General features: G+C 46.2%; 1 protein-coding gene across 1 annotated transcript in view; it reads left to right on the top strand.

The window, feature by feature from the left end:
- The first annotated feature begins 11,065 nt into the window (after nt 1–11,065).
- PAPSS2 (3'-phosphoadenosine 5'-phosphosulfate synthase 2) overlaps nt 11,066–19,997 on the top strand; it is a 73,923-nt gene continuing 64,991 nt past the window's right edge. The window contains exon 1 of the mRNA XM_015422658.1: nt 11,066–11,167. Coding sequence (XP_015278144.1) covers nt 11,141–11,167 — 27 coding nt within the window. The 5' untranslated portion in view covers nt 11,066–11,140. The remainder of the gene's footprint in view (nt 11,168–19,997) is intronic.

Genomic DNA, 19,997 nt, shown 5'->3' with positions numbered 1-19,997 from the left:
CCGATAATCCCTTCTCAAGTCTGAGAATAGTTAAAGGTAAAGGTTCCCTTGCTCAAAAGCCAGTCGAATCCGACTCTAGGGGGTGGTGCTCATCTCCGTTTCAAAGCCAAAGAGCCAGCACTGTCCGAAGACATTTCCGTGATCATGTGGCCGGCATGACTAAATACCAAGGCACACGGAACGCTGTTACCTTCCCACTGAAGTGGTACCTATTTATCTACTTGCAATTTCTTGCTTTCGAACTGCTAGGCTGGCAGGAACTGGAACTAGAGACAGGAGCTCACTCCGTCATGCGGCACTCGGGTCTCCAACTGCTGAACTACCGACCTTCCACAGCCTGCAGTTCAGCGTCTTAACCACTTGAGCCACCATGGAAAAGCTAACATGGAGGTGGGAGGAGGGGCTCAAGCGAAGCACTTCTTCCTCTTAAATAAATCAGAAGGATAGTTATGTGGATACAATGGATACTGCAGATAAAATGCATGCATTAATAAACTCAGAAGCAGTTTTGGTATCCCTTGGTCACATACCACCACGAGCATTATTGGAGTGAAGTCTGGAGAAGGACAAGAGGAACAGCATATACAAGTTGCATAAGAAGGTAATGTCAATCATAAAGCATGCATTTTAAGGGTGGAAAAATATATCATGTATAGCATACTGGTAAAATTAGGTGAAAGTGTACTTAATGTGTATTACGATCTTCAGTATACACTCTTAGGCAGTGCAATACAGTCAACTTAAAGAAATATTTTCTAATGAGAACACATTCCACAATTTCCTGTTTGGAGGTTTATGTCTTTTAACAAGAACTTTGAAATGCAAAGTTCACAAATTACTCCGTCTTCCACTACTGGAATGTAGAAAGCTTTTTTTTCATGTAAAACTTGCAATATTGTTGTTGGTTTTTTTTGGGGGGGTGAGTGTATGTCTGGAAGTCATGGCTGACTTCTGGTGATACCTAGTGGGGTTTGGATGTTTCAGAGAGATGGCTTGCTATTGTCTGCCTCTGCGTCCTGGCCCTGGTATTCCTTGGAAGTCTCCCTTCCAAGTACTTGCCAGGGTCGGCCCTACATCACCTAAGAGAAGCCAATGTTGGATCAGCTCAGTGGCCCATCCAGTCCAACACTGTCACACAGTGGCCAAAAATACCAGGTGCCATCTGGAGGTCCACCAGTGGGGCCAGGACACTAGAAGCCCTCCCCCACTGTTGCCCTCCCAAGCACCAAGAATACAGAACACCACTTGCCCCAGACCGAGAGTTCCTATGGCTAATAGCCACTGACGGACCTCTGCTCCATATGTTTATCCAAATCCCTCTTGAAGCCAACCATGCTTGTAGCCACCACCACCACCTGTGGCAGTGAATACTATGTGTTAATCAATCTTTAGGTGAAGAAGTTCTTCCTTTTATCCATTCTAACCTGATTGCTCAGCAATTTCATTGAGTGCCCACGAGTTCTTGTATTGTGAGAAAGGGAGAAAAGTACTTCTTTCTCTACCTGCTCTATCCCATGCATAATCTTGTAAACCTCTATCATGTCACCCCTCAGTAATTGTTTCTCCAAGCTAAAGACCCCCAAGTGCTTTAAACTTTCTTCATAGGGAAAATGTTCCAACCCTTTTATCATTCTAGTTGCCCTTTTCTGCACTTTTTTCAATGTTATAATATCCTTTCTGAGATGTGGTGACCGGAATTGCACACAGTATTCCAACTGTTTCGACATTTTCAGTGAGTTATCTACTATGACTCCAAGATCTCTCTCTTGGTCAGTCCCTGCCAGTTCAGACCCCATCAATGTGTATTTATAGTAAGAATGTTTAGCTCCAATGTGCATCACTTTGCACTTGGCCACATTGAACCCCTTTTTCCACATTGATGCCCACTCACCCATCCTCGATAGATCCCTTTGGAGTGCCTCACAATCCTCTCTGGTTCTCACCACCCTGAACAACTTCATGTCATGTGCAAATTTAGCCACTTCACTGCTTTCTCCCAACTCCAAATCATTAATAAACAAGTTAAAAAGCATCGGACTGAGTACTGATCCCTGTGGTACCCCACTGCGCACCACCCTCCACTGAGAAAATTGCCCATTTATACTCACGCTCTATTTCTTATTACTTAGCCAGTTTTTGATCCACAAAAGTTCTTGTCCTTTTTATCCCATGACTATTGAGCTTATTTAGGAGCCTTTGATGAGGAACTTAATCAAAAGCTTTCTGGAAGTCAAGGTAAACAACATCTGTTGGGTCCCCCTTGTCCACGTTTGTTCACTCCCTCAAAGAACACCCAGAAGTGATGTCATCTCTTCACCAACATTGGGGGGGTGACATTCTAGTTTTTGGGTAAACTACTGTTTTGGAGGCAAAAAACCCATAGAGTTTTGCCCCAAAACTAGAGCGTCACCCCCGACATCGGCAACGTGATGATTTCACTTCCAGGTGACATCATTGTCCTGTAAGCGCGCAAGGCAGAAGATCCTGGCCCCATGCCAGATCAAGGGTAGGACCTGGCAACCCTATTTCCCTTCCTGGTGTCAATTTTATTCCCTGCTGACATTCATCCCCATTTAATTTGTTTGTTTGTCCATCCCAGTTTCACCCCTCGCTTCTCGCGCTTTCCATTTAAATCCTCCTTGTTCAGTTCTGTGAATAAAACTGTTTTCCCTGCAAAAGTGAATCAAAGAAAGACAAAGGAAAGATTTAAGCCCAACCATGCTGCTGATTGCCCTGGTTCCAACGGCAGAGGCGAGGTCAGGGCCTTGGGCATTTCACAGAATGCAGAGAACCTTTTGACTTTTGTCCCGGTGCTTGTAAACATGAAAGTCTTTGGGGAATTGCTTGAGAAAAAATCCCAGCTCAAAGCACACACTGCACCCATGTTGCACGCACAACAAAGGACTCCCATCACCTCCTCAGGAGGACGCAGAAGGGGTAGGTGGAGGAGTGGCCTTTGAGGGGGCTGGAAAGGGGGTGGGGATGAAGGACTGGTTCTACATTGCATTACTGTGGTGTGGAGCCGGGTGGGGGGTTAAAGTTTGCTAAAACCAGCATTTGGATACCCCATGGAAACAGCGGGGGGAAGCCGAATGGAGAACTGGACAATGTAGAATTTGAAAATAACCTGGGGAAAATGAAGAGCAAAAACTGGAGGCAATGCAGAAATAAAAATATACGGTGACTTGAAAGAGGGAGGCAATGCAGAATGTAAATAATGCTGTGACACATAACGGCTGTGAGCGCAGGGTAAAACCCCATGCAGAAACACCCAGGTAACACCTTTCTAGGCCCAATGACTTAAATGGATTTAGAAGGGTGTAACTTTGATTAGGATAGCACTGTAAAACTGGTCAAAGGTCCAAACATCCAAAAAGCCAGGAGTGGTCTTAGCCAATGGACAACAGGGCAGCTGCCCTGGGTCCCACAATGGGAGGGGTCTTAACTACCCATGGTCCCCATCAGGAGGTGGGAAAAGGAGGAGAGTAGGCTTCTGCCACCACTTGTACACACCCCGTCTAGGGCTTAGGCAGCTGGTTTCCAGTGGTGTCAGATTCTGCCTACCTTGAACAGACTGAGGGACACCCCTTGCTTGGCCCTGGAGGAGTAGCAGTGATTCTGAGGCCTCATCCTGGACTTTTGCCCAGGGGCTCAGAATCACTAAGACTGCTCATGCAGGAAGCACAAATACAGAAATACCTCCAAGCTATGAACATGATCTTGCAATACAAGTGCAATCTTATCTTGTCTCCTAAATATATTATATAGACTAGGCCAATGTCTCTTCCACTGAGGATAAAAATATTGAGGTTTTTATCTAATCTCTTATGCTATATGTTCAGACTATTCTAAATAGGGAACTTAGATAATACATGAGCAACCTCAAGGCTTCATGAGATGTTATTTACCATATTTAACTTTTGAATGTTCAAGTTAGTTATTATTTATCTTAATGTTTTATTGTTTATTTATGAAATTTATATCCTGCCTTTCTGTCCTTACAAGGGCCGCCAAGGTGGCTAACAATTTAAAACATACATCCCAAACATGCCTCATTAAAAATATTTTTAAAAGAGTTAAACAACAGAGCTAAAGTACATACAAAGCCATTAGAATACATATAAAACATAAAACATTAATTAGGAAGGAGGGATCATTAAAGAAATGCCAAACAGAACAAAAAGTCTTCACCTGCTGGTGTAGGACAGCAGAAGGGCACAAGCAAATCTCTGTGAGGGCAGAGTTCCAGAGCTTTGGTGCCACAACTGAGAAGACCCTCCCCTGATTGCCACGCACTTGATCTCAAAAGGCAGGGGCACCTGAAATTCTGCCTCTGAAAATGACTGTAATGGTCAGGCAAGTTTATAAAGAATTACACAGTCCTTAAGGTATATTGGTCCCAAACCATATAGGGCTTCGAAGGTCAAGACCTCAAATTGTGCCCTGAAACAAACTGGAAGCCAGAGTAGGTGGGCCAAGACTGGAGTGACATGGTCCCTACGATTCACTCCAGTCAACAACCTGGCTGCAGTGGTATTACAGAACCAACAGTGTTATTACAGAACCAACTGACAGAAGTCAGTAACTAGAATGGTTGACAGTCCAATGTAAGGGAAGTAAACAGGCTGAGGGCTAGGGGGAACTCACCTTTTACAATTTGCAAGTTACTTGCAAGCCTGGAGAGGAGGAAAGGTAATAAATACCTCTTCTCAATAAGCCACCCTACTCTTATTTCAAGTTGAGGAAGCCTGAATCGTGTTTGATTTAGGAGAGCTCATTATCACGGTTATGAGGATCTGTGCTTTTTAGAGAGATTATCTTTCCACAGCTGTAGAAAGAAAGCAACCCTTCGTGCATAAGTAAATTTTCTGAAACCACAGCAGCAAAACAATGCTTTCTTTATACCATTACACAGTAGGTAATGAAAACATGGACGCAGTTAATCTATGAACATGTTATTGAAGAAGGGGATCGGGTTCTGTTGGAGGGCCAGTTCTTATTCAACAAGAAGTTTCAAACTTGTGTTCTGTTTAAATGTTTGTAATAATTTGAAAACTTAAAATAAAAAATGGAAAGAAAGATCGACCGCTCTTAGGCCAGCATATTAAATACTAGTAAATTCCAATATATACAGCTACAAATATAGATAAGAAAATCAAAACGGGTAAGGGATACATTTAAAAAAAGCTAAAGGGACAGATAAAGATGATATTAATTTCTTAATTCACTGAGATTCCTACTGAAATTTACATATCTACTTTTCTTTAGCTCTGCAACTTTTGATACCTCAGAAATAAGAGGTCCAGAAAAATTAACATGATTTGATTCAGAACTGTTTTTAGATTTCTGGTTGGTTCCAGATGTCCACAATCCAAATCTATTGTACTGTTTACTGGATGCCCCATCCTGTTGATTGCATTGACTCACTGTGTAATCCACGTGGAGTCTCAATGAGAAAGGTGGACTATAAATAACATTTTAAAAATAAACCTGATCTGCAAATGCCTATTCTGTTCCATTCAAAAGAGGTGGATGCAATCCCTCCAAAACATCAGCCTTCCCACCCCATATTGCCTCTGTCTTGTCTAAATTCAGTTTCAACTTGTTCTTCCTTAGCCACCTAACATGGCCTCCAAACACCAGTTTACAGCCAAGATGGAAGAATCTGGCAGCTGGGATAATGAAAAATGGATCTGAATGTCATCTGCTCGTTGATGAGATCCAACCCCAAGGCTCTGGACAATATCATTCAGCAGCCGCATACAGATATTGAACAACACAGGTGACAGAACTGAAGTCTGTGACACTCCAAAGAACAAATCCAAGCCCATCGACTTGGTTCCTCCAGTGGAAACTCTTTGTGTCTGATCAGACAGAAAAGACCAAAAACTACCAAAGGGCTACTCCCTAATGACAACTCCGTATGCCATATGATGGATAAAAATGGAGTGGTCAGCTCAATCACAGGCCGCTGATAGATCTAAGAATAGCAACAGGAATGTCCTCTTTCCAACTTTAAATGATGCTTAAACTTCTCCACTGGTGCAAGAGGGACAAAAGGCCCCTTTTGACCCCGGGGGATTGTGAGACCCATATGAACAGAAAGCTGCATGGGACAGTGCTGCAGTGAAGAAACAAATCAGGCAAGATTATCACTCCTCTGTCTGATGCCAGTGGATTAAATATACAAAGCAGTGGCCAGTCCTGCTAGCCAACCACAGTGAGGTTGCATTGTTTCAAACAGCAATAGTAACTTCAACAGTGGAATACCTCCCTTTACTCTTTTTTTTAACAAATGGTCACTTCAGTGGGGAAGCAGAAGATCTTTGCTTTGCCCCCATGTTCATACTATTCTACATCCCATAGTCCCATACTCTGAGGCAGTCGTACTCAGCCTGTGGCCCATGGAGAGCCAGGTTTGCAATTACCATCAACAAAAAAGGCCACATTTACTTCCATCCCTGGCACGAGGGCTGCACCTCAAGGAGGCTCCAAACTTACCCACTGTTCCAACCATGGCTGTTTCAAGGTAGGAACCACCTGCCAGCCATAAGCCCTGCTGGGCATGGGTATTGTCTGTCCACTTTCCTGAAACATGGGGTAGGTGCCACATTGGAGAACAGTGCTCTGAAGAGCCACATGTGGCTCCTGAGCCACTGAGTACTACTCCTCTGAGTAAATGAGGGAGAATGCTGCAGTGCTCTTGTGAAAAAAGTACATCTACACAGCTATACCTGTCTACAACTGCATTAACTGTTAGAATATTCTACAGTGTCTACATGTTGCTTGTATCTCCATTTCCATTGTGACACCTGAAGTTTCTACTGGGTCTTCCAGCACAATATTACAATACCACAACAGGGGCTTCTGCTCTGGAAATTTCCTTTGGACCATGCCCCAGATAAGCACAGAAACACTAAGCTATACTGGTCCAAACTCTCTGTGAGAGAAGCAGTTTTGTTATGCAGTACTTTTCAGTTGTTTAGCTGTTCACAGTTTTTATGGCTGGGTTTCATGTGTTCTTATCTATACTACTAGTTACTTTAAAAGTATGTCATGTTCTTTCTATATCGCATAAAGTTTATGATATTGCAATGGCCTGATTTGTACATAAAGTTTATTTCAGTGCAGTGAACCAGATGACATACAGTGGTTTCATCCTCTATGATATTGTTTACAAGGAAGCTGATAAATATCATTACTAGTTATACAAAAAAAAGCACTGGTGGACCTCCTGATGGCACTGCTATTTCTGGCCACTGTGTGATACAGAGTGTTGGACTGGATGGGCCTTTGGCCTGATCCAACATTGGCATCTCTTATGTTCTTAGCACATTTCTTTGCAATAAGGGAAACTGATCACCTAAAAATACACCTTCAGACATGCTTTGAAATCAACATTGTAAGCTGTTTTCAGATTCTTCGTGTGTGTGTGTGTATGCTGCCATATCACCACGTCTGCAGCAGTGGATTCCATTTCATCCATTATGTGCGATTTGAAATAGATCTTTGTCTGTCTTTAAGCCTCTGCTCATCAGTATCACTAGGTAAGTTAATGTTCTAGTATTCAGGGACAAAGTACTATTCACTGTTTCCATTACTGTCGATATTTTTAAAATAAACCTCTATTGTATTCCCTCCTCCACTCATTTTTCTCTAAACTATAGATCTCCAAACTCTTTAGCTTTTTTGTGGGAAGAAACTCTCTAAACTTCAAGGTTTCCCACTTTCTAAACATTTTACAGCTCTATGATACCCATTTTAAGCTGAGATGGCCATAACCCAGAACCATACGGAACATTTAAAAGTATATAAGGGTGAATTATTCTCTGAATACAGTTCTTCTTTGATTTTTGAACTGGAACAACAAGGTAAGCTTACAGTTACATAATTTAAGGCAGAAATAAAGTAACAGCAATTACTAAAAAAACAAACCAGTAGCTAGTCAGTCCAATCTTCCTTTTTAGACATCACTGTTGTTACAGAAAGCAATCAATAAGAGAAACTTTGCTTTACTTTTTCAGGAGATAAGGAGGTGGGTCAGGCAATAAACTGTATTTCTGCTATGAGACCAAACATTTCTTTAAAAACATTTGGGTACCTGTCTCTCCAGACCTGGTGACGTTATTTTTTGTCAATTAGCCTTTGAACTTTGTCTAATCACCACTACAGTTCTTTAGACAACCTCCCTAACCACAGCTGTTCTGCCACGATATCTGTCCAGCTTAGCAAATTTCGGTCTAGCCATTCACCATAATGAGTTAGTTTAGCAGCAGGGGTTTATTATAATGATAGTACAATTATGGGTATCTGGAAGTATGAGCAACCTTTTTCTTTTCTAGGAACACTGAAGTGACAGGAGGCCAGTAGTGATGTAGCCATACTAATATAGGACAAGCTATATGAAAAGTACTGAGACTTACTAGCGATTTCAGCTCTCATATTTTTATTTAGTTCGGAACAAGACAACTAGAACCAGCTTGCAGGCCGGTTTATACCTGCAACAATCCCACACCCCAAACACACCCACACACAAGTGATTGGTCATTATAGTGGTCGAGAGTTCCATGGGCTCTCGGCCGGGAGCCTAGCCCTCCTATTGGTGCAGGCTAGGATCCGCTTGGCCCATTGTTCCTGAGAGTGAAGCTCGGCCGCTTCGCATGACCTAGCCGCACACACAGTCGGAGATGGATACATTACACTATAATTGATCACAGTGGCAATATGATCAGTTATAACAATCAGGTGCTGTCTACTTGCAACTTATGGTGACCCCTTAAAGGTTATTCAAGGCAAGAGATAAACGGTAATGGTTTTCCCTCGCCTTCCTCTGCACAGCACCACAGCAGGGCTTGTCCTTGGTGATCTCTCATCCAAGTACTAACCATGGCCTATCTTGCTTATCTTCCAAGCTCTGATATGCTCAGGCTAGTCTGGGATATTCATGCTGCTACCACAATAACAGATCTATCTGTAGTTCATGTAAAATCTGTTATCTGTTTTGTTTCTTAAAAGAACCTCAAAACAATTAAAACGTTCACAGAATGCACCCGTGACTTGTTTTCTACTGGCTCTGGACCAAGTTGCATATCGGGGAAATTACTTCTTGAATTATGACCAGGTGGCAACCCTAGTTTCCACCTTCCACTCCCACTAGGGACTGTGAGTCTGTGACCAACGGCCACTGTCACGAACTGCTGGTCTAGATAGACCTTTGACCTCGTGGAGCAAGGCCATCCTTAAAAATTGGCTCCTGGCCGCCCTTTCCCCCTCGTCCTGGGGAAATCCAAGCCTCTCCCAGCTCCGCCCCCATTGCCCCAGCAACCAGTCTGGTGTCTTTGCCGGAGCAACTCCCCCTGCGCTGCAGTTTCCCGGCGATCCCGGGGCGCCTAAAGGCCATGCCACGGAGCGCGTCATTGTACGTAAGTGCCCAGCGGCCAGGTTCCAGCGCGCTGCCGGCATGGACTGGGCCTCCAGGGCAGCGGCACCCACTCGTAACCCCAACGAGGTCAATGGCCAATCCGCGATGCCATCATCGCTCACACACGGCGCCGTCCGCCCCGGCCTCGCCGTCTCCCTTTCCTGTGGCAGACTGACTGGCACAGGCAGCCCGGCCGGCAGATGCCCCACACCGTGGCGCAATCGCCGAGGAGTCATCTGAGCTCGGGCACCCTTTCGCCTACTTTGTTCTCAGAGCCGGTCCTCCACTGAGCTCCCTGCAGGAAGTTAAGGTCTGGGGGGGAAACCCCGCATTTTTTGCAAAAGGTAATGACTGGAAGTCTTCGCCGCAAGGCCTATCTTGCTTATCTTCCAAGCTCTGATATGCTCAGGCTAGTCTGGGATATTCATGCTGCTACCACAATAACAGATCTATCTGTAGTTCATGCAAAATCTGTTATCCGTTTTGTTTCTTTAAAAAACCTCAAAACAATTAAAACGTGCACAGAATGCACCCCTGACTCGTTTTCTACTGCCTCTGGACCAAGTTGCATATCGGGGAAATTACTTCTTAAATTATGACCAGGTGGCAACCCTAGTTTCCACCTTCCACTCCCACTAGGGACTGTGACCAACGGCCGCTGTCACGAACTGCTGGTCTAGATAGACCTTTGACCTCGTGGAGCAAGGCCATCCTTAAAAATTGGCTCCTGGCCGCCCTTTCCCCCTCGTCCTGGGGAAATCCAAGCCTCTCCCAGCTCCGCCCCCATTGCCCCAGCAACCAGTCTGGTGTCTTTGCCGGAGCAACTCCCCCTGCGCTGCAGTTTCCCGGCGATCCCGGGGCGCCTAAAGGCCATGCCACGGAGCGCGTCATTGTACGTAAGTGCCCAGCGGCCAGGTTCCAGCGCGCTGCCGGCATGGACTGGGCCTCCAGGGCAGCGGCACCCACTCGTAACCCCAACGAGGTCAATGGCCAATCCGCGATGCCATCATCGCTCACACACGGCGCCGTCCGCCCCGGCCTCGCCGTCTCCCTTTCCTGTGGCAGACTGACTGGCACAGGCAGCCCGGCCGGCAGATGCCCCACACCGTGGCGCAATCGCCGAGGAGTCATCTGAGCTCGGGCACCCTTTCGCCTACTTTGTTCTCAGAGCCGGTCCTCCACTGAGCTCCCAGAATAAGGCAGCGGGGGTGGTGGGGGTGGGGGTGTCTGTTCCTCCGCAAGCGCTGCCCGAGGCCAAAGCACGGGGTTTACAGTGTCCTCCCGTGCCGAGTTGCTCAATTCTAAGCGCACTGAACGCAACAGGCTGAAATCGGAGGAACCGCACGGCTTCGGTCTCAGTCCCTGACGCCCTCCCCTCCCGCGCGGTTCCCCAAGAGGGCAAAAAGGGACATGCGCGCCCAGAGACGCCCCCTTCATGCGCCCCCCCCCCCGAGCCTTTCTGCGCTCCCTTCGCTCGAAACCCTTCCCGTCGGTGCAAGGAGGAAGCGGCGAGGGGAGGAGTCGGAGGAGGGCTGAGCTGTGGGTTGGGGAAGGCGGTCCAGGGAAGTGCTACGTGTCTCCTCTCTGCCCCTTATACCTACCGTCTTTCCCTCTCGGCAGCCAGCTCAGTGGGAGCGAGCCGCTAAGTCTTCTCCTGACCGCCCGTAGCCGAGGGAGCCGTCGCTACCGGGTCGCGCCGCGCAGCTCGAGCCCGGCAACATGTCCGAGAACAAGAAGCAGAGGATGGTAGGTGCCGGCTCAGCGCCTCTCCCTCCGCGCGCGCAGAAAGCGGCACCCCGCGGGGGGTCCTTGGCCGGCTCCCCGGTTGCGCGCGCGCTTACTCTTGCCACTCATGCGGGCCCCTGATTGGCTGCCGCTGCGCGCCCCATCCCCAGCTGGGGCAGCCGCCGCTGACTGGGATGCGGTCCTGTGGGCCGGGAGTCTCTTCCCCCAGGACTCGCGGGAGGCTGAACTTCCCAGTGGTCATACTTTGGTTTGGGCCGGTGAAGTCTTTCAGCCCGCTGCCCCCGCGGCCGCCAGGGGTGGAGATGGAGGCGATTTGATGTCTCGTCTGTGGTAGCTGTCATGGTAGTCGAATCACTGGAACCAGACTGCCGTCCTATGTAAATTGGAACTGGGGATAGATGCACTCTGATGCATGATGCTTGCTGCTGGGAACAGCCGCATTACACAAGTCGAGGAAACCTGGTTGGGGCAGATTTCCACACGTGTGTCGATGTAGGCACGTCTCTGATAGCGACATGTTATGTCTCTACTGCTGGAAACACTGGTACAGCTGTCATAGTGTGTAGACCTGTGTACTCAGAGAGCGTCACACATGCTTGCTCAACTTTGGCCGAGTCATGCCTCGGGGATTGCTGAGGCTGCCAAAATGGCCCTGGGGTGTGTGCTTCAAATGGAGGGGGCACCAAGCCACACTCTGCCCTCCAGGTCCTAAGGTTCTCCTGTCTGCTTCCATTGAATGTTCTCTCCTCGACTATCATAGCAAAATGATACACACTCACCCCGTGTTCAAGGGCAGTTTACCTGTTAGACTAACAGTTGCTAGAGACAGACTAAAGGGGAACTCTCGTGTCCTCCTTAGCTTGTTTGTAAGCTGTCCAGTCTGCTGGTGCTGATGAAGACATAACTTGCCCAAATCTAGAGACTGTGCAAGGAAGAGGTAGAGTCTAATCCTTCAAGACTAAATCTCCCAAATCATTTCCTTTGTCATTAATTTACCCCCAAATATTCTTGTTTGCCTCCTGGATCTCCCCATATTAATTCCCTCCCAAACCCATTTCCAAACCGTTATTTTCCCGAAATTAATTTCCCCTACAGAAAAAAATATATATTCTCCTCTGTTGGTGGAAAGTGCTGCCAAGTCGCAGCCAACTTATGGCAACCCTGTAGGGTTTTCAAGGCTACAGGCGAACAGAGGTGGTTCACCGTTGCCTGCCTCTGTGTAGCGACCCTGGACTTCCTTGGTGGTCTCCTGTCCAAATACTACCCAGGCCTGGCCCTGCTTTGCTTCCAAGACCGGGCTAGCTTGGACCATCCAGGTCAGATTCCCCCATTGATTTCCCCCTCTGCTTCCCCGCTCAAAAGAAAGTAAAACTCTAGTTTTATCTCATTTTCCAACCTGTTAATTTTCATCCGTTACATTTTAACCAAGAGCAACCTAATCCTGTGTATTAACTTCTGTTCCCCTGCCCAGTTTAGAAAGGCTGGAGAATAAAGTCTCTGAAATGTAATAAAATAGGCAGCTTCTTGACCAACTATCAGTGCTGGAATAAACCACCTTGTTGCCCCACTCATCTTTATTCAACAGCTGTGTTGCCCACCAATGCAGATGCCAGTACAGGTGTGTGAACCACTATAATCTGTAGGACAGGTAGGGAGTAATTATTGTGCATCCTTTTTTTTGTCTGCCTGTGCTTGTGCTTTCACGACATTTCAAACATCCCACTTTATTTGATCCATTGCACAAATGCACCTGTCGAATCGGGGGAAGGGTGGTTTGGTGTGCTGTGTGCATTGTGAAAGGAGCCCACAACTGTCACATTTGCTGATTTGGGTAAACTGTTCAGGCAATCTGTTCCATCATTCAGATGCTCCAGAGCATTGTTTAAAATCATTGCTAAAAGTGTGATGCCTTTCAGTATCTTAGAAGCCCAGTTTTCCAGTCATGGAGAATAAAATGGGGAAGGGGGAATGATGCTGTAAACTACTTTGTGTCCCTGTTGCAGGAAAAAGTGGGTTATAAATACAATATAACAAATACACTTCAGCTCTCTGTCTCTAGAAGTGACCTCTTTTAACATGGAAAGAGTATAATGGATTTCTGGCCGGGTTAATGACTGTCATCCAGATTATATAGCTGTGTACAGAGCAGAGAGCAGAACCAAAGTACAGCAAGTCAGTACTGCTGGAGAAGGAATGATATCATGAGTAAGAGATACCTACATGGTTCAAGCAAGCAGACCTCCATCACCACCACACACACACACACATTCAAGCACAAGCACCCAGGACAAAGAGGAAAAGTCAGTGTTGTGAAAGACTTACAAATAGTTACACACTGGTGCTCTGTGTGCAACAAGAAGCCTTGCCAGATATTGGGGATGTGACTCTGGTGGTTTGGATTGGAGCTCTTGGATTCATTCATAAAAGACAGATATATCTCTCATGAGTCTGTGCTGATCTTTGGCTCTGTACCCAGGAGATCCTGCTGCATTCTTGGACTACCTCAGAGAGAGTTCATTGGCTTGCAGCATCAACTCTTTGTTGTCACTGCAGTGTATTGCTCAGGAAACAGACAAGAGAAACAAACTGATAGGAGAGCAAGACCCTCTCTCCTCCAATTTCCCTAACTTAGATCCTGCTGCATTCTTGGACTACCTCAGAGAGAGTTCATTGGCTTGCAGCATCAACTCTTTGTTGTCACTGCAGTGTATTGCTCAGGAAACAGACAAGAGAAACAAACTGATAGGAGAGCAAAACCGTGCAAGACCCTCTCTCCTCCATTTCCCTAACTAGACCATTTTTTCCACTGTGTTGGCCACAGCCTAGGAAATTCTCTGCTTGTATTTGTTTCCTTCTTAAGGTTCTGCTTCATGGCTTGACAAATTGGCACTCTGAAATTTGTGTTGCTTCGGCTGTTTGAGGGTTCTCTCTGACTGGGAGCACACCCTTTCAGGACGCCATAAGAATGGCTGAGATCCAAAAATTGAAGAGCTCTTGCTCACAAGCAGTTCAAGTGAATGAGATTTAAGTGACTCAGCTCTGTGCAGGATTACAGCCAAAATAAATACGATGGCAATCTTTATTAGATTAATATTGTTTGGGGAAGCAGGCTGGGGGAAAAAAGGTTTGAAACTATTTGGAAGCAATGTCATGGTTGAGGAGCAAACTCTGGCCCCGATCACACGGGAAGATTAGATCCGCAAGAGGGACGGATCGGGGGCGCATCACACCGCAACGTCTGGGAAGCGGCGCACACCCATCCCCGATCCGTCTCTTCCAGCCAAAGATGCGGAGTTAAAATAAACCTGCTAAGCACTACTACCTACCGGAAAATCCACTGCACGGGTGGCCGTGTGATTGCCGACGTGCCTGTCTCCCGCAGCATGCAAGGTCCCCTGCCGAACTGCGCAGGCGCACACAGGCGCATCAGCCTCGCCTCGCTCTCCTGTCCATGGCTTCCCCCTCGCATCTGATCGCGCTGGGGAGCATATGCGCGGCGGCTCGGAGGATCTGTCTGATCCCTCTGCAGCATTTCTCTTTTGCTGCGGCTCTAAAAAGCCGCACTTCAGCCGTGCCTTTCCCCCTAGTGTGACCGGGACCTCTGAAGGAGAACTGGTGTGTGTGTGGGGGGGGTATCCTGCATACGCCTAGGAACCAAGAGATTTTGATAGTCTTGGAATAATTTCAGATATCATTTACTTTGTGTGCACCTCCAGGCTTGGCAGGGAGGGCGGGGTACAAATCTAAATAAATAAATAGAATAAATTAATAGATCTGCTTCAAGAGAAGAGATCTGGGAAGCTTGAAGTTCAGTTGCCAACATAGGTTGAGTCCTGTAAATCTTACTTATGTTTATCTCTGTAAAGATGCCTTTTTTCTGTGAGAGGGGGAATAAAAATTCAGATACATAGCATAACAGAGGATTTAGGTTCCCTCCCCCCCACTAAACCATGTGACTTTGGCTTAAACTTGAATTGAATTTGTCAAACGGCAGTTCTAAATGTCAGGGTTAAAATACTTAACTGTTATATGCTTGAGTGAAGTTTGTCACTTGCCAGCAGCAGGGGAAACCTTTACCTTTACTAGTTAGACTTACTGTGTGCCTCCAAGCAGTTTAAGTGTTTGATGGTATCAGAGGGATCCTCTCAAGGTGTGAACAGTGTAACAAGGAGCATGTCAGCAAATATACTGGTCTGTGTTGTGTCTGGCAAAAGAAACACAAGAGGTACAAAATAGTTGGAGCCCAAGTATTGTCTGCAGAGTGAAGCCTGCAGAACGGGACTTTCAGGTCTCCCTGTTCTTACTGCAGCCCAGAGAGCCCCTCCAAATTCTGTAGAAATTCTAGGTGGGCTCCAATGTTCCCTGTAAGCTATGGAACTCTGTGAGCAAAAATTCTACTCTGTGAGCGACTGGCATTAACGTTGTGAGCAGGAGATTTGGCTGCTGCATAAATTAGTTTGCTTTGGAGCCATCCTTCCTGAGCTAAGACGAAAATGTGTGAGCCAGAGGCTAAAAACCTGTGAGCTAGCTCACACTAACTCAGCTTAGAGGGAACACTGGTGGGCTTCAAGTCCTTATGTGTCACTACTTCAGAGAGAGAGGGAGAGAGAATGTTTTTTAAAAATTTAAAGTAAAACATCTGATGTATTTATAGTCTCCTGCTGAATATTCTTGTCAGAAGAACTTTGGCAGTGGCTTTCAGTTTGAAAACAAGAGTCCAGTCCAACCAAACTTACAGTGCCATCATAAGCAAAGTTGTACCCATGGATTTCAGAGGACATAGAAGGATGTAACTCTCCTTTGGTTGACATTGTTAAGTCTTTACATTTAAGTCTCATTGATTTAAGTAAATTTAAGCATGTGTTTTTCTTTTCCGCCATTGAAAATAATGGGCCCATCTCAGTGGCCTTGATGAAGACAGTTGTCTTCCCCTAATGTTGCCACTTAGCAATAGTCATTGATAGACTGGTTCTCCATGAATTTGTCCAGTTCCCTTTTAAAGCCATCATATGCCTTGTGCTAATTAATTGCGTAAGTTGGTTATGTGTCATAAGAACATAAGAGAAGCCATGCTGGTTCAGGCCAATGGCCCATTCCGTCTAACACTCTGTGTTATGGCCAAAACCAGGTGCTATCAGGAGGTCCTCCAACAGGGCCAGAACTCCAGGAGCCCTCCTACTGTTGCCCACCAAGCACCAAGAATATAGAGAATCACTGCCCAGACATAGTGTTCCATCTTTGTGTCAAGAAATACATTTTCCCCACTCTCCTGAACTTACTGCTTATCAGTTTCTTGAGATAACCTTGAGTTCCAGTGTTATGAAAGGGCGGGGAGGATTCTGTTTCCCTATATCATTAAAAATATTAAAAGCACAAGAGCTGACATGCCCATCCCCCCCCCCAAGCAGTTGGACAATCCTAGGGGCACTGAGATTTTGCCTCCAGATCAAACTGCACATTACATGGGAGGTCAGTGATTGGATCTCCTGGTGTATGTTTTGATGTCAGAAGGTAGCCAGAGGAGAACAAAGGGCACTTGAGCTTGGTGTTGTGGCATAGGAGAGATTTTTACCCTTTTCCCTATTGTGCCATTTTCCCAATAGAAATCAGCCCCTGGCTGGACTGCTGTTAGCCCTGGGAGAGGAAAAAGAAGGTACACTTTTTTCTGTACAAGGGTTAATAGCAGTTTTGGGAAAGGGGGTGATTTCTATCAGGTAAACAAGGGGTGTGGAAGGGAAAGGTTAAACCTTTTCTCCCTTTGCTTACAGCTCTTGCCCAAATCTCTGATGCATGCTGACAACTAAAACAATTATCAGGACCATGCTTACCACATGACTGGTTCGCAGTTAACATCAGTGGTGATAGATTTGCCTGTTGCATCTCTTTTAAAGAATAGTACTTTGCAATTTAGGAAACTGCAGCAGAACCCTTTCCTGCAACATCCTGAAGCATCAAAGAAGACAATAAAACAGAGGTCATTTCGGGGGGATCGCGGGGGATCGCAGTTCCCCCGGGTGAGGTACGGGGGGCGGGGCACATGACGAAGCCCCGCCCCCTGCTTCCGGCCGCCCTGCTTCCGGCCCTCATTCATCCAGGAGGAGGCAGGAGAAGAGGGAGGGTAAGTTGCTTCCTCTCTGCCTCTCCCCACCCCTGCCTGCCTGGGGCCAGGGAGGGCCTTCGCGGGGCTTCCTTGCACTCCACCGGCCTTGCAGATCCACCGCCGGGCCCCTCATGGGGCTCGGCAGTGGAACTGCAAGGCCAGCGGTGGCGGCCGGGACCGTTGGGGGCGGGGGGTGTGGCCTTATGACACACTTCTGGTGATGTCAGGGGGTGTGGCCTTATGACACACCTCCGGTGATGTCAGGGGGTGTGGCATATGCTAATGAGTTATGCTAATGAGTTCCCCTAGCTCTTTTTCTACAAAACGACCCCCGCAATAAAAGCCTTTTAAATCACATTGCCTCTTGAGTCTTCTCGATGTCAATGGGTGGCTGCTGCTTCCCTTCTCTTCCCTTCATTCATTCAGCATCCAGAACTATTAAAATTGGGCAACCTCCCATGCACTGAGGTTGTTAGAGAAAGGGTGGGAAACCCATGAGGTGCCGGATAAATAAAATAAATAAAACCTTACTCAGGAGAAACAAATCCAAGGCTACAGTCCTTTACACACTCACTGGGAACAAAGTTTGAGTCCAGTGGCACCTTTAACAACAACAAAATCTTATTCAAGATATAAGCGTTCATGTGCATGCAAAGTTCTTCAGATCTACCCTACTTAACCGTGGAATGCTGAGAGTAGTTAATGAATAGTAGAAGGTAGTGTAATTTGGAATGGTAGATTGGGGCCCCTGCCACACGGCAGAAAAAAACACGGCCAAAGTGCGGCTATTCAGAGCCGCACCAAAAAAGACACGCGGCAGCGGGATCACACAGATCCCCTGATGCCGAGGAGGAAGCCATTGATGCGCAGTTCGGCTGGGAGCCTCGGATGCGCCGGCAGAAGGACGCGCCGGTGATCCCATGGCCGCGCTTGCCGCGGCCTTTCTGGTAAGTCCACCTCTGTAGGTGGTTTATTTTAACAGCGGATTTTTGGCCTGAAGGGCCAGATCGGGGATAGGTGCGCGCCACTTCCCAGATGTTGCGGTGAGATCGCGCCCGTTTGCTGTGCCCCCGTCCCTCTCCCGGCCCAAAACCTTCCGTGTGACCGGGGCCTTAGATGTATTTCTCTGGTCTGGGGACAGAGGGGAGATACACTGCACAGCCAATCCCACCTCAAAGAAAAGGATACTGTAAGGTAGCCTCCATGCTTGAGAGGAAACGGATGGAAAGTAACAACAGGATCTCAGTTAATTACTCTCAGCATTCCACAATTAAGAAGGGTAGATTTGCCCCTGTATGTCTGATTTTGATATATTTATTTCCTTCATTATGTTTCTCCCCGGAATTAAACCCAAACAAATGGTGACCATATAAACTTAGCTAATTATTCCTGTTTGGTCTTTGCATATGTTAAAATATCTTCATTATGTTGTATGCTAATTTCAGTTTCAATGTATCTGAGGAAGTGTGCATGCACATGAAAGCTCATACCAGGAATTAAACTTTGTTAGTCGTAAAGGTGCCACTGGACTTTGTTTCAGACCAACATGGCTACCCACCTGAACCATTTATTATTCTTATGCTATTTTGCTGCTCACCCTCTACCTATATGTAGGTAGGTAACTTCCATTTCAAGAAGAAGTGTGTGTGCACACCAAAGCTTGTACCTTGAATAAAACTAAGGGGATTTCCTATAGAGAAAGGTGTACCTTGGGGGACACACACACACACAGAGTGGATCAAGTCTGCCTAGTACAGAGACTGTTAAGCTTTAGGTACCAGGTTTTTTTTAAAGTCCTTTAAAAATTCCCAGTCATTTTTGCTGATCCCACCCCCTTCCTGTTTCCTGATCTCTGTCTGCTATTTTATATACCTATCTGTGGCTTCTTTGTTACTTTTAAAGCAACGTTTTTTTTAAAAAAAATTGCTCCCTTTTTTGTTCATTTATTACTTGCTGCTATTTAAAACTGGTTAAACTTTAAGAAGAAAATTTTATTTCCTAATGTTTTATGGAAGGAAGGAAGGAAGGAAGGAAGGAAGGAAGGAAGGAAGGAAGGAAGGAAGGAACTTTCCTGCCTTATGGATCATAGATCTCTGGGGACCTAATTGTGAGGGTGTTGCTTTTCTTCTGCTGTTTGGAAATGTGAATATTCTATTCCTCTGAGACAAGCCATGGGAGAGAAAACAGGCTACATTAAGTAGAAAGCACTGATGAACCTATCTAAAAATGCCCCCTTTGGGTATCTTAAAGAGTAACAAATATATTGTGGGATAATTTTTGTGATCTGGAGCCCACTTTGTTAGCTGTATGCGTTTGACAAGGTCCATGTCTCTAATGAAGTTGGCTCTGGCTCCTGAAACGCATGCCATAATTAAAATGTGTTTGGTTTTACTGTTCCTCAAGACCCTTTAGTTAGTATGGCTGAAGCAGACTAACACAGCTTCCAGGTGGGAATTTCCCCTTAAAAGAAGCTGAACTGAAAGTCAATAAGAGCGCATAAGTGTGAATTATTCCAATTTTTGAAAAATGACAAAAATTCATCAGTTAGTATGACTGGATTGCTTTCTTTGTCAGACTCCATACTGAATTTTTGAAAGCCATTTTTTATTTAGCTCACAGCCCTAAAGTATACAAGTGCCTCTGACGGACTTAAAAATACACGTCAGTCACAGCCTCCAGAGAGTGTTTCTGGACTCAGATAATCATTCACCCTGAGTTCATTGTCCTTTT

Source organism: Gekko japonicus, unplaced genomic scaffold, assembly GCF_001447785.1.
Source record: "Gekko japonicus isolate JY-2015 unplaced genomic scaffold, Gekko_japonicus_V1.1 scaffold2125, whole genome shotgun sequence".
NCBI classification, from domain to species: domain Eukaryota; kingdom Metazoa; phylum Chordata; class Lepidosauria; order Squamata; family Gekkonidae; genus Gekko; species Gekko japonicus.
The sequence above is the reverse complement of the archived record's forward strand: the minus strand, read 5'-3'. Positions and strand labels throughout refer to the sequence as shown.